The sequence below is a fragment of the Amphiprion ocellaris genome, chromosome 1 (assembly GCF_022539595.1).
Source record: "Amphiprion ocellaris isolate individual 3 ecotype Okinawa chromosome 1, ASM2253959v1, whole genome shotgun sequence".
Classification (NCBI taxonomy): Eukaryota; Metazoa; Chordata; class Actinopteri; family Pomacentridae; genus Amphiprion; species Amphiprion ocellaris.
Window position 1 is genome coordinate 19,374,747 of NC_072766.1, and position 14,266 is coordinate 19,389,012.

Sequence of the window (14,266 nt, forward strand, 5' to 3'; positions counted from 1 at the left end):
GTGAATTTGAAGTCTTTTGCATTAGGCATAGTTATCTAACCCATTGTTTTCAATAACCCATTGTTCGCAATAAAATATGTTGCAGCTTTAATATGACAGAAATATGGCTGCTGTATGATAACAATTACAAGACGATCTGTCACACACTTGGAGACAAAAAACCTGTGCAAATACTGTAAATATTAAAGAACAAATGCTGTGTAAAAGCAGTGAGAGTGGTAATAAATCCAGCATGCGGCGCAGCCTGGAGCTGAGCTGCTGGGACCGAGGCCCCGCCCTCCAGTGACGGAGCAGGCAGAGTGCTGATCGGAGAGGAAAGCAGCTTTAATTGCTTCTCAGCGAGGAGAGCCAGCGATGGCTTCGCTCAGGCAGGAGCACCAGTACGGGCTCTGCTGTGGAAAAAACAACAAGAACAGCCCCAACAGGACGCTGTACCATGTCAAGCTCACGGACACGGCTATCAGGGCGCTGGAGGCTTTCCAAAACCTCAAGGTAGCTTCTCCCTTCACGTTTGGCTGTGTGCGCCTGTTTGGAGATGAATTCGTTATACTCTTGTCAAAGTTTGTAATTGTCTTCTCAAAAGAAATACATTTCCACTCTTAAATCACTCCACCGCAGTTTTTTTTTTTTTTTTGGTGTGTGTGTGTGTGTGTGTTATTTAATTTCGTGTGTTTTTGGGTTATTTTTACACTGTGCCGTGTGTTTTCTGGCATAAACAAGTAGGCAAGCAGCCTGCAGTTACTTCTAAGTGGCCAGAATCTGTTGGCTGTTTTAGCCGCATATAGCAAAGCAGGACTGAAGCCTGTGATTGTCGGGAAAGAGGAGCCCGTCAGCTGTTTGCTGGGAAAAACCTTCCTGCTGCTTCAAAGTGAGAGGAGAGGCCAGTCTGCATAGTTATCTAAATGACAAGTGGACTAGTTTGTCTCATAATTAGCTCCAGTGGAGACATTAACAAAACACTGGCATTATCGATTGTGTAACTTTAACCAACATTTAAACAGATTATGAGATAATTGTGTTTACTGGCCTCATTTAGATCAACAGTTCTCTGAATATGTGCAACAAATGCCCTTTTTTTTTCTTCTGTCACCTCAGGGATCTTTACCAAGTGAACCATCAATTTGTTTCAAAGGAAACCAAGGGGTAAGTTTGATCATGTTTTTATGTACATCTTATTGTGCACATTAAGAACAAGCCAGTGAAGTTCCAGATGGATCGATCACTTCTTGAAACCTTTGTTTGATAACATACAGTTTATCCACCTGGACACCACAAGACTTAAGCTCGTTTGTTTAAATGGATGAAACTGTGAGACAAGTGCTTTTTGCTAAGGAGGCAGTATCTCACTCAGACTTTTCCATAAAACAACAGCAAATGATTTCTGAAACTGTCCAACTTCAACAAAGCTGTGTGTTCCTGGCTGTTGACTCACATGCCCCACCATGCTGCCACCCTCAGCTGGGAGCTTACAGCCGGTCCCATCCGGCAGATAAGAGGCATGCAGGTTACTGGGTCAGCCTGGTGACTGTGGAGAGGCTTTGTTGGGTCAGCGAGCGACGCTGGGAAAGGGAGGAAGGGAGGGTGAGGAGAGGAGGGGGTGAGGGAGACGTGCAGCACATACACTGACAGAGCCAGAGTCAACAGTGGGGGGGAGAAGGAGCTATCAAAGGTCAAATGTGGAAACTCCATCGACACAGATTAGCTGTGCGCCCCTCACTTTGGACAGTTTAGTGTTCTACCTGTGTCAGTGTGTCTAATGCATTAAGACACTATTGCATTAGCAGCTTTCTGTGACTCTTTAAATTGAGCCATAATCTGCAGTAAGTGGCCTGAACTATGCATGTTTTGACTTAAGTTGGGAGCAGCTGTGTCCTTGGGGAATACTTACTTTTCAGTCAATGCTAATTGCACAGGCTGGTTGGAAAGAGTCGCAACCCCCTTCCTGTCATGACAAGATGAGCTGAGTGCTGCTGCGTTTTTGTAAAGGGGCCTTGTGTGGTTAACAGACAGGATTAAACCTGTAAACGTGCTTGTTGGTGGAGTCTTTTTGTTATTTCTGCTTTGTCTAAATTTTGAATACTTGGATGATTTTTTTGGTTTTAACCCAAAAAGGGCAGTCAGATTCATTTTATGATTGTCAGTTAAGTTTCAAGCACAAGCTGTCACATAGAATTGATTGTCTGAATGGTGACTCTCTGCCCAAGATCAGGTGTTGGAGGTGAGGGGGCGGTCAGTCGCCTGTTTTTTTACTCAGTTTTTGGGGGACTTTGGCTCTATAGGTCGTAACTGCTACTCTATGGTGCATTGACAGCAGTATGTGTGGCATTAAATTAAAAGGAATGCTATAAATTCAAAGCTGTGGAGATGAGTGTGTACTGTGAAGTACCTGTAGTTGGCCATGAAACTAAGCTTGATAATTGCATGCAGTCGTATTTTATCTGAGAGTACATGCTTTTAAATGGACACACGTCAATTTAGCTGACTTTAAATAGGCAGTTTAGTGGTTTTATCACGTAAAGCATGCCAGAGGAGAGTGGTAGCTGCTAAACTCAAATGAACTGAAATGAAACTGATTCATATGGAAGTTTCTCTTAATAAGGGTTCATGCTGGTGAGATTTGTTCAGAGAGCTGAATCTGAGACCTGGGTAAGGCCAGGACCCGACTCTGCCATATTTGACAGTTCACCTCTGGCTCTCTGTTGTCACTGTGATTGCCGAGGGATTGCAGCAAATTTCGCACCCCTCCCAATTTATGGCCCAGAGAGCTAAAGTTATAAGCCAAATGAGTGTTTAGAGGTAATTACTGCAGCCATAAGGCTCTTGATTACAGAGTGAGGCATCATGACTTCAGTTTGCATTAGCTTTCCCCGTCTGCCTGACTCAGACATTTATAAATGTGCGTTTGTGTGTGTGTGTGTGTGTGTAGCGCTGGCACACTTTTGCTGCAGTAATAGCTAGGCCGACGACATGAACCCTGGCCTGCTAATTTCCCCGTCCCATTCCCAGGTTGGAGTCCTACTTTTTCTGTGTGTGTGTAATTGAGGAGAGAGAACACACCTTGTCTGCTCAAGTGGTGTGTGTGTGTGTGTGTGTGCGTGCGTGCTTGCGTGCGTGCGTGCGTGTCAGTGATATACTGTGCACATATGCATGCATTGGTATTGGTTACATTTTTTGATTTGCTATGAGCTTGGTGTGGGTGGTTGTTTTTTAATGCGGGTGTGTTTGTTTAGGCCGTGTCTTGTGTGGTCTGCAAGCATGATTTATTCATGTCCCACCTCCTTTTCCTGTCCTGCCCCCTGTGCCCTTTGTGCTGCAGTCTTTAGCCTGGCTGGACCGGAGAGGGTCTCCCGAGGACCCTCTGTGTGTGGTGTGTTTGTTTGTTTGGTATGTCTGTGTGAATAAAAAAGAGAGGGAATGAGGGAATCTTTGGGCGTTTCTGCGAATGTCTGAGTCTTTGAATGTACGTTTTGTTTGCGTCTGTGTGTTTAGGCTGTCTGTGATGAGATGCTCAGAGACCCCTCTGATTGTATGCCGTCTCCTCTGATTTGAATAACAATGAGCAGGGGAATGCAGACTGTGTGTTGTCACCCTGCCTGGGTCACCCGAAATGAATCAAGTTTTTCAGCCTAATGCGTTACAGTCAGTCCAGATGTGCTGCGGCCTGCCCTAAGGGTTTGTTTGTGTCTAGCATGATAGAAGCTTCCCTGCTGTGGATCTAATGGAGTGGAGACTAAAACTGAGAACACTGCAAACATCTTTCATCTTAAACATTTAGTTATTTAACCATGATCAAAGTTTGATGTTTAGATTTTTATCTGACATTTGTTTGGTATTTTTTTTGGCCTCCATGCTGGTGACATTTGTGACTGGAGGGATTAGGTTTTTGGGTTGTCTGTCTGTCCTGTTTTTGTGAATGCGGTATTTCAGGAATGCTTTGGGAAGATTTTCTCAGGTTTGCACTCACAGATGAACTGATTAGTCAAAATCTCAACACGAATGCCTAATAGGATAAAGTGATGATATTTTATATATAAAATGTCAAAGGTTACCTTCAACTTGCACATTTTTTTTCTGCCCATTATTTATTGCCATAACTCAACAGAAGGGGTCTGGAGTTTTAGGAATCCTGAAATGGAGACATTTGGAAATGCTGTTGAACTCCTTTTAGTTTTAAAAACTTTTGGGTTGTCTTGTGGTTTGGATAGGCAGAGATAGAGATTTTTGAAAGCGAAGAAGAATGCACTCATGTTCATTTTCTGATTGGGTCTTCCTGTCTCTCTGTTTGTTCGCGGATATGTCATGCTGCCGTCACAGAAAACAAAGACTTGCGCTGTAACTAGCAGTGGTTAATTCAACATGGATAATGAATTAAGCTACCAGTGTTGCTGACCTTGCAGTCTGAGTAAGCAGCTGACTTGCAGTGAAGGAACTGTAGTATTTTCTCTAACTAGGCAACCAACCCCCTACTTCATGTTTACACAGATTAAGTAAAAAGTCATGTGACACGCTTTTAAAATGCCATTTTAAAATGAAAACCAAATAGGTGTCCATGGCGAATTCGTAATTCTGTGCAGCAACATTTATATTTGGAGCATTTTCCACCTTCGTGAATTAAACTTTATTGACCAAGAACACATAAAATGAATTTTGTAGTTTTTGTTTTTATCAATGAACTTACACATTCACGTAAACAACAAACATTAATATAGTCGAGTCCGTTTTATTTATATATCCCTTCGTCACATACTTAAAATGGGCCTTAAAGGGCTTCACAGTCCTTACAGAAAATGACATCCTCTTTCCCTCTGCCTTGAAGTCAGAGAAGGAAAAGCTTCCACTAATGTGCAAAATGGAAGGAATGTAGTGAATGTTTTATCAGATGATTTACTGTGTTTATCAAGTTTAGACCAATAGAAGATCTGCGGTTGCCTGTTGCACACACTGATAGACCTGAGAGGGCTTCAGTGTTGCGAGTCCAGTTCAATTCGTTATTGATTTGACTGGTCGGAGTCCAGTCTCTTCACTTCCTCTCCTTGGATGGCAACCAGGACAGGGTCCCTCCTCTTCCTCTGGTTGTCCACCACAAGTACATTGATTTTGCTGACACTAAACTTGAGGGGATTGTTGTTTATGAAGCGCTCTATTATACAATCTATTGAGTGAACATAATGTGTTTCTTAGTGGATTATAGACTGAAATCACACATACAAACATGGTGATAACTTACATTTCACCATAAAATACACATAATACCTTTTATTTAATGTTCTTCGAAGTCTTTACTTAATATATTATGAGTTTGGGCAGACTTAAAAGCAAAGAGCAACTTGAGTGGTTGGTGGAGACACACTATTGCGAAGACGATAATCCTAATTTAACTTGTGAAACACTTCTTACTTCCATTGCATCATTATTAGGCATGTAGGTGTAAAAGTACTGTGAGATTATCTAAACGCTCATAATAAAAGCAATGCAAAAAAATGGGCTTTTAATTTGTGCATTAGTCATCTTGAAACGTAATATTTAAAAGTTCATAAAGGCACATGGAAAAATTGTAGGGCATTTAAGAAAGTAAGCGCAAGCATGTGTTTTCACATTGCAAAACAGCTTTCCCTGCATTTCAGTAATCTTTTCAGTTAATTGTATGTACTGTGTATGTCACTTGTTATAAATGCGCGTTGTTTTCTCTCACATCACGTTAATTGGTGGGTGCCCACAAAGGGAAAATTGTTGAGGGATTACGATGATTTAAACAGTGTTGGTTATAGCTTGCAAGTTTTTCTAAAAAAGCCAAGAATGAAAATCTTGTGCACCGACTGGATTACATATTTATTTAGCGAACGTGTGAGTGCAGGATGAAGACAAGCGTCCCTCTGAGATCCAGCAGTAGCAGCTCTGGAAAAATGCCTTCTCTGTCCGATTTAAGCGGTTCAAAGATATGGAGCACATCTTGGCTCGTTTTGAGGAGAGTGTCCCATCTAATTCCCTCATGTGAAAATTCACACCATAAGTTAATGAGGCATAAAGGGCCGCTTGTTTTCTCCCCTCACACGTGCGTCACGGTGTGGCCCAATACGTCTAGAAACATAGCGTACTTCGGAGGATCCCACCTAGCTTGGGGAGGGTGGAAGGAGGGGCTTTTGTCCGGCACGGTGACCCACAATTTGTTGAAGTTGACAGTTTGGCCCTGAGGCACCTGCCAGAGACGTATCTATCTTGGCATTAGAGGGGGGAAACCTCGGGGGATGCTTGTGGCACTGCACCCCTTCCTATTATGCCCTCCTCCTCCTTTATAAAGGCCTCGTCTCCGCCAGTTCTGGAGCTTGCAGCTCCGACAGTAGCTCTGCCCCTCTGCGAAATTGCAAATGAAAAGGAATGGAAGGTGATTACAGGCTGGGGCTTGATTACATGCACTGTCTCCCACTCAAGGCAGCCACATTAATCACCTGGTGTCGGCATGTGGAACTCAGCAAGAGAGAAGACGCTGCGTACCTCCAAGCGCTGACTGATTGACTGTGGGTTCATAAAAATGTGCAAAAATGCTAGTTTCTCTCTTTGTATGTTAGTCTCCAGCTCTGCTGCCCTCCCCGTCCATCTCTCCCTCTTCCATGCAGCCAGAAACACAGACACACATTGTGTTTTGTATCTCTGTCCTCCATTGTGGAGGGGACTTGTCTTAAATGGCATGTGTCAACTTGTGGCCCTGGGAACGATTTGGCTCTTTTGTTTGTGATGAGATGATGAGAAGTACTGTTTACTGAAGTGTGGTGGGGATGAGGGTGGTGGCTGACTGGCTGGCTGTCTGACTGAACGTGTGTGTGTGTGTGTGTGTGTGTGTGTGTGTGTGTGTGTGTGTGTGCGTGTGTGTGTGTGTGTGTGCGTGTGTGTGTGTGTGTGTCTAAGCCAGTGGCAGAGATGTTTGGCTGATAGCGAGACTTTGGCCTTTCTCCCTTCTCAGCCATATGAGTGGCAGTAATGCTGATTACACCCCGGTGAGAGGAGCTGGAGCTGAGCCTCTCTTTGCTCAGGCTGGATTAACGCAGCCACATACACACACACGCACACACACACACACACACACACACACACACACACACACACACACACACACACACACACACACACACACACACACACACACACACACACACGCACAGTTTTTGCATTAGCAGCCGGCCCACAGTGACTTGCCTCCTGCTGATAACAGACAGCGGTGGTGGCGACAGGTTTCACTCCCTCCTCCTCCTCCTCCTCCTCCTTCGCCTGCACCTCCTCCCTGTCCTCCTATCAACCAGAAAGGGGAAGCAGTGCCATGGCATCCCACTCTGGAGCCGGGGAGGCCGGGACAAAAGACAGCCTGTTTTCAGAAGGCCATTACTCAGGCTGCAGAGGATGTGGAAACAATAGCCTGCATGAGATCTACACCCAAACCCCACATTCAACCAAAAGCTAGCAGGAAACATAAGCCCTGTGCACCAACAGCAGTCTCTCACAGTTTTTGTTCAATCGACTTTATAGTTTGATAAAGCCAGGAAAACGAGCCTTTCCCGTCCTGCGTCTTCAGCGTGTGGAGACATTTATGACAGACGGGAGTGAAATGTGGCTCATTAAGATAGTGTCGCCGCACAGACTGACAGTCTTGACTTGAGCAGCTAATTTTTTAATTTTTTTTTTTAATGAATGACAGCATATTTTACTATACCTGAAAATGTATCTCGGGTGGAAATTTTAAGTCTGATGCAGGTCAGTTGAGTAATTTTGTGGGTGCAGACTGCCAAAAAACATCCAGTTATTTTGGAAGGTCATAGATTAACTCAACAGGGTTGTGTGTCCATATAACAGTGACAGTGAACTTAGAAAATAACAAAACAAGAGAAGAACAACAAGTATTTATGTAATTTTAAAAATTGTACAGACTTACTGTTGAGTAAGACCTGCATTTTTGGTTGCTCTCCTTCGCTGTGGTAAATGTTCCAATCATGGTAACAGTTACGTAACAGGCTTTTAGAAAATGGAATTAATCATAACCCAATTACCAGTTAAATGATCATTTGTCAGTCTCTCAAATCATTGCAGCACATTTGCACTTTAGGCTGGTTTCTGGTGTTTTTGCTGAATGTCACAGGTCAGAAAGAAGCAGACACAAAGTCTCAGAGGCTTTCAACTGTGAAAAATATAAATTTCTGTCTTTGTTTCTCTGGTTGATTGTTCTGTTTATGTTTCTTGTAAGCTACTACTACTATAACTTGTTCAAGGATCAAGCCAAAAATACAGTATTTGCCATCTCAGTGTCTTGGATTGATGTGTTAAGTACTATCTCACAAGAATATTTTAGGAATCTGACTGAAATGTGACTAATGGTTAAGAAGATTGGCAAAACGAGTTTTTAGTGAAAGAGTTTAAGGGAAGCAAAACAAAAATGCATTTGTAACATGTTGTAACTCGCATAGTTGCATGTAGACACAGTCACAGATATCACTGCACGTGCTTGTATTTCTGGTTTTTGCACAGAGATGACATTCAGCTCAAACACCCAAGAAGCCCAAGGAACTGCAAGTAAGGACTCATCCACCCTTATAACTGTTGCTGCTGCAGTGTTCCCTTACATAAGCTTTCGGGGTGAAAAGTTAAAAAGTCTTCACATTTATTCAGCCTAATTTCGAACATGATAAATATAGCAAGATCTTGAGCAAAAATGTTGGAGGCCTGAGGGCATGGATGTGTGTGAAATGGAGGGGGTGATCTGCTCTCCTCGGTTCAGTCGGTAAAAAGAGAGAAGCAGACATTTGGAAAATTGACGTTTAAGTGAATACTGTGCAACAGATTTGCAGTTAATTTATCGCTGTACGGCAGCACTGGGTTTGTTTGGCTAACATCTGCCCCTGTGGATTCTGATACTGTGCTCACAAGAGTGTTTTCACTTAATTACCCTGATTAGGCCTTTTCTCAGAAGTGTTTGATTGACATCTCTCTCCTGTAAGCCTGGCTACACATGTTAGGGTGGGACAAATAACACCTTTAATCAGTGCTGGAAAGTAACGGGGGTGCTTTTATTCAAGTACTATACTGAAATACAATTTCTGAGGTACTTATCATTTAAGCTACTTTATACTTTCACCCGACTGTATTTCAGAGGGAAACTGTACTTACTGCTCACACTACATTCATTCCACAGTTTTAGTTAATTTAATGATAAATATTTTTACACAATGAGTAATATAATCAACTTTTGAGGTTCCTGACGTCTTACAAAAAGCAATGTGTTGTTGAGGTAAAATTTTAGATGTCTGTGAGTTATTGTCGGCTCCACCAAATACAGATTTTTCCTTTTTAAACTTCTCACATGGTTTCATTTCAATAGATCTTCAAATTATTTAAGCTATCAGTGAGATTCAGACATTGGAGAAAAGGTATCAGATCTTTTTTCTCCTTTCCCATTAATCATCAAATAATTCCTTAGATGCATCTGCAGTGTCTGTACATGAAATTGTATATAAAATAGTTCAACCTAGCTCCACCTGCAGCAGCTGCAATAGTTGTTTCAGTTTAAATAATCTAATGCTGCAATAAGAAGTCAGTCAGAGGGACCAAAATTAGTACTTTGACTTTAATACTTTAAATGATGATGCTAATATTTCTGTCATTTTATATACATAGGATTTGTCATGCTAAAGGAGTAGTTATACATTGCTGTACTTTAACTGAATACTTCCTTCTCCATTGCCTTTTAAGATTATCATCATAGTTTCAGCATTTAAAATTATATTTTTTTAATGAAATCAATTTTTCAATAATTCTCCATGCACCATTACTATCTGAATATAGAATCTTACAGAGTCTTCAGATAATTTCCTTTGCTCTCAAAACTTATATTGCAAACTAAAAAGTTGCCCGTTTGCCTAACAAAAAACAGCAGATCGATAAGACTGAAAAGATCGAAGGACTGGGGCCACAGTTTGTGTTAAAAGATATGCTAAAATATGTTGAAACACTTGTCAGATTGAGGCTCCTCTTGGTTTGCTTCTTTGCCTTTTGGCCTCTGAGGGTCACTGAGCATTACTGAGGTCATAAGTCACTTTCCAGGCAGTTTTTATTACATTTCATTTCTTAAGAATAGACTGCTTGTTGTGTTTACACTTGTAGCTTGTTTTTGGTGCTTCAAATGTCTTTGCTTCATTCAAGAATCACAAAGATCAGAAGCAACCCACAGATTCTCTGAATATTTTTACTTGAAAGGAAGATAATAAATATTTAATTATCCATGGTCAGTTGAATTCTTAAAGTGCCAAATCCTTTGTAGGAGTGCCTCTCCGGGTTTGAATTGCCATGTGTGCCTCTCAGGAGAATGCACTAGTGTTTGGCGTGGGCCCCATTGGCTGGGAACGAGAGTGCTTGTTATAGTTTGCACAGCGGGGGTCTAGAACTCTGCCCGTGGAGGTCGTGCGAGCAGCCATCACTGGATAAATGCCAGCGAGTTTTCTAATGTGCATTGCATGACTGGACATCTGCAACAGCTAGAATCCTGTGACAGCACAATTCCAGTGAACATAAATTATTAATTGTTTCTGTGGAAGAAGATCAGAGTTAATGTCCTCAGGCAACCTTCTCACTGACTAGGTAGCAGGTTTATATCAGATGTGCATGTTTACTTGAGTAAGAAAAACATTTCAGGTCTTAATTAAGCCATTTAATTTTCACCTTATATTTGCAGCTCAGTCAGGAATTCCCAAACAGATGTGTGAACATACCTCTGATGTTTGTTAGCACTGATGAATGCTGCTAGAAACGGTTAAACTCAGAGAGGATTTTTTTTAAAATGGCGTCAGTGTCATTTTATAACTTCTTACATTTTACAGATTGGCTCTTTTAGTATGTTCCTGTAAAGTGGAATTTGTCCAGCTTATGCTGCTAAACTTGACCTTTCTGCTTTCCCAGTACCTCTCATAAAATTCCAGTCATTGAGAAAGTTGGATTTCACTGGAAGTAAAACTAAAAAAAACCCAAAAAACAGCAGGGTTCATCACCAGAGCCTGACTGATATATCAGTTGACCAGTATTATCAGCCGATATTGGACTGTCGCAGATATATCAAAGATGTTGTCCAAGATGTGCTGCTATAAAAATGTATTTTTTATAGAATAAAATGTAGAAACTGATGATTGGGGTAATTTAGATACTGTGTCATCTCATAGTTTTACCAGCAGACCAGCTCCGACTGTCTTGTTTACAAATCTTAGCGCTGTCCGCAGCACATGTAGCAGAGCAGCTATGCATCACAGCTGAGCAGAAGGTGGTGTTCAGTCAAGCTTTGTCTTCATGATGCGTTGCGAAGTAATTTGTGAGATACATTGCTGGAAAGTTAATAAACAATGACCATGTCTAACATCCTACACGTGTTTATGTAAATAATGTTGTCCAATACAGGGGGTCCTCGACTTGTGTTGGAGTTCTGTTCCTATGGTGTGAGCCGGAAGGAAGTCGATTTTCGCCATAAGTCGGAACTCTGGTGATAATCTAAACAAAGCTGTTACGTGCATCACGATATTGATCAGTTTACATATTTGTACAACTAGAGTAACAAAAACAGTCATTAGCTCACACTGAAACACAACTCAGTAGGAAAATACCGGCAAAAGTGTAAATAAAGCTGTTACTACATGCATCGCCTTATCAATTAGTCCAAGCAACCGGCCGATATTCATCTGTGTTTCATCCTGTTCCAAGCGTTCTTTCACATCCAGTTTCACTTTCATGGAGATGGCTTTCCTTTTCTTCAAAGCATCAGAAGAGTCTGACCTACGCTTGGGAGCCATAATGAAGTTAGCGAATGTAGCATAATCCAGTGTGGCGGCAAATGTAAACAAAGCCGTCTTATCGTGCCGTGTGACTACTCTGCATACAGTATTCATCCGCTCCCCTCGCTGCGTGCCTACATATTCATTCCCACGTTCGCTGCATGGCGACGTATTCATCCACTTCGCTCGCCAACTAGTTCCACTGAACCAGAGTCGATGTAATGATGAAACGCCTTACATTAAACTGAGGACTGGCCCGTAATCAGTTCCAACGTATCAGCGAAACGACGCAAGTCAAGGACGTCGTAAACTGAGGACCTCCTGTATATTAATAAGAACTTGTTGCTCTAGAAAAACCGGTATCTGCCCTAAAAATTCGGTATGAGTAGAATCTACTCCTCACCCTCTGTCTAGATTATTTCAAGCGGCATTCGCTAAGTGATTATTTAAATTAAGAATTCTGAATCTCTCGACTCAGTAGCCAAATGGACACCAACCTTAAACATATTCTTGTTGCTCTTTAATAAACACCTTTTTTTTGTTGTTGTGTGTGTGTGTGTTTGTTGGTATAGGTCAGTTATTATAATAATCGTAGATGAGGGTGATGTCAGCCTGCAGTACTGCTATTTTTTAATCAAAATTGTTTTTGATTACTTTTCTGTTGGGTCAACTAAGGTGTGTTTTTTTGGCTAATCATTTTATATTATCTCCCATCTGCGCAGTTTGCAACTGAAACGTGAACTTTAGTTTAATGGAGCTCTGACTCCCAGCTGTTTCTCTGGTTTCATAGCTAATTCAAAGTTTCACAATCTTAGGGGGCTGTTGCTTGAGATGATTTGTAGGTGTGAGATGGTTTGCACTGCATTAGTCACTGCAGTGACATCAGTATTTATATCGGTCTTTCTATTTGCATCACTAAAGGAGTTGATTAAACAACAAAGCTTCAAATTTTATTAGCATTTACTTCATTGGTATGACTAAGTGGTGACTGAAAAGAAAGTGCATGCACCATGTTGTGAAATGTTAACAGAAATGGCTCATAATCCTATGGTGATCTCTCCAGTGTAATCAAAATAGTGTCTTCTTTCTCTTTCTTGCGAACAATGAGTCCTCCCGTTTTAACCTGCAGGCTTTCGGTGTGTCTCATTGAAGGGTTACCCGCAGGCAAACATTACACAGTCCAGCACAGGATGCATTAAAACAGAAGTTATGTCCGTAACAGAGATCCACCTGTGCAGCTCCATGCAAGCTGCTCAGTGTTATCAGAGTTCAGCTGTATATAGTTTGTATAAATTCCTGCGGTGAAAGTCTGCGTGTTAAGACATGTGCTGCAGGCTGATAAGAAAATAGATCCAACGTCTGTGTTGCTTTGTTGCACCATTGCAAAACATCTGAAGTGACTTAAAAGCAACAGTAATCGACCACCCTGCAGAATGTGAGCAGAGGAGAATTCACAACATTATTAGTCCCAATCAAATTCACGCCCTATTAAACATTTAGTCTTGTTTAGTGTGCAGTAGAAGAAAAGGAATACATAGCAATGGTCAATCCTCTACTGTTTATCCTACTGTGAGGAAGTTAAAATAGAGGGAACACTACTGTGGACAAGATTGAAATTTTCTGTCATTCAGTGTTGATAAAAAACATGGCTATTAAAGTGATGTAAAGTGGAAAACAAGCTGTAAACATGACACTAAGACATTATCGGCTGCACATAAGTTCAGATAAGTGGAGTTGCTTATTTGCAAATTCAGTCAGACACAGAACACCATCTGCATTTATTTGGAGTGATGTTTGTGTCTACCTCATGAATGCAAGTCCAATATTCACTCGCCTTATACCTTTGTTTTTCTAGTCTCCTGAGGAAATAGCTGACTATTGAACTGCCAAATGTTTCACTGTGTTCAACAGGTAGCTGCTGACTGTTTCAGTCTGCTTTCGGGTGCTAAGCAGGGGTTGTTTTCAGAGCTGTTCTCTGCTGTGAGAGTGAACCAAAAAGAATAACAGAATACCAGAAGATTTTTGGGCCAGAAACCCAAAACAATAAACCAAAAGACACTAAAAAGCTCCACAAAGCTGAGGAGAACTCCATAGTTGGATTATACTGCTGTGTGGATTTCTTCCACATACTTGTTCTAATTCCATCTGTTTCTAATGTAAATAGCAGTGACCAAAGCAGCTTTAAGAAAAGGCGTTTGGTAAAGGACATTACACATGAGACAGTAAATGCATAGTCACCATTTTTGAGGCTTGTACTTCATTTAAACCACATTGAGTTTAAATAAAATCAACTTCTGTGATATTCATTTCACTGCTCAGTGCCAATGTTTAGCCCCAGCATCTGTGTCACAGTCACACTTGCAGGTGGAAATATCTGAGGAGGGAATGGGGATGGTTGAGTAAGTGAGACCAGAGCCGTGTCACAGGGGGACACAACAGGAGAAAGCCGAGGAAATCCCCCATGATAACTG

At 41.6% G+C, this 14,266-nt stretch overlaps 1 protein-coding gene across 1 annotated transcript in view; it reads left to right on the forward strand.

The window, feature by feature from the left end:
* The first annotated feature begins 308 nt into the window (after nucleotides 1-308).
* LOC111568470 (RNA polymerase II elongation factor ELL2-like) overlaps nucleotides 309-14,266 on the forward strand; it is a 30,599-nt gene continuing 16,641 nt past the window's right edge. Inside the window, exons 1-2 of the mRNA XM_023270138.3 lie at nucleotides 309-492; nucleotides 1,096-1,143. Coding sequence (XP_023125906.1) covers nucleotides 355-492; nucleotides 1,096-1,143 — 186 coding nt within the window. The 5' untranslated portion in view covers nucleotides 309-354. The remainder of the gene's footprint in view (nucleotides 493-1,095; nucleotides 1,144-14,266) is intronic.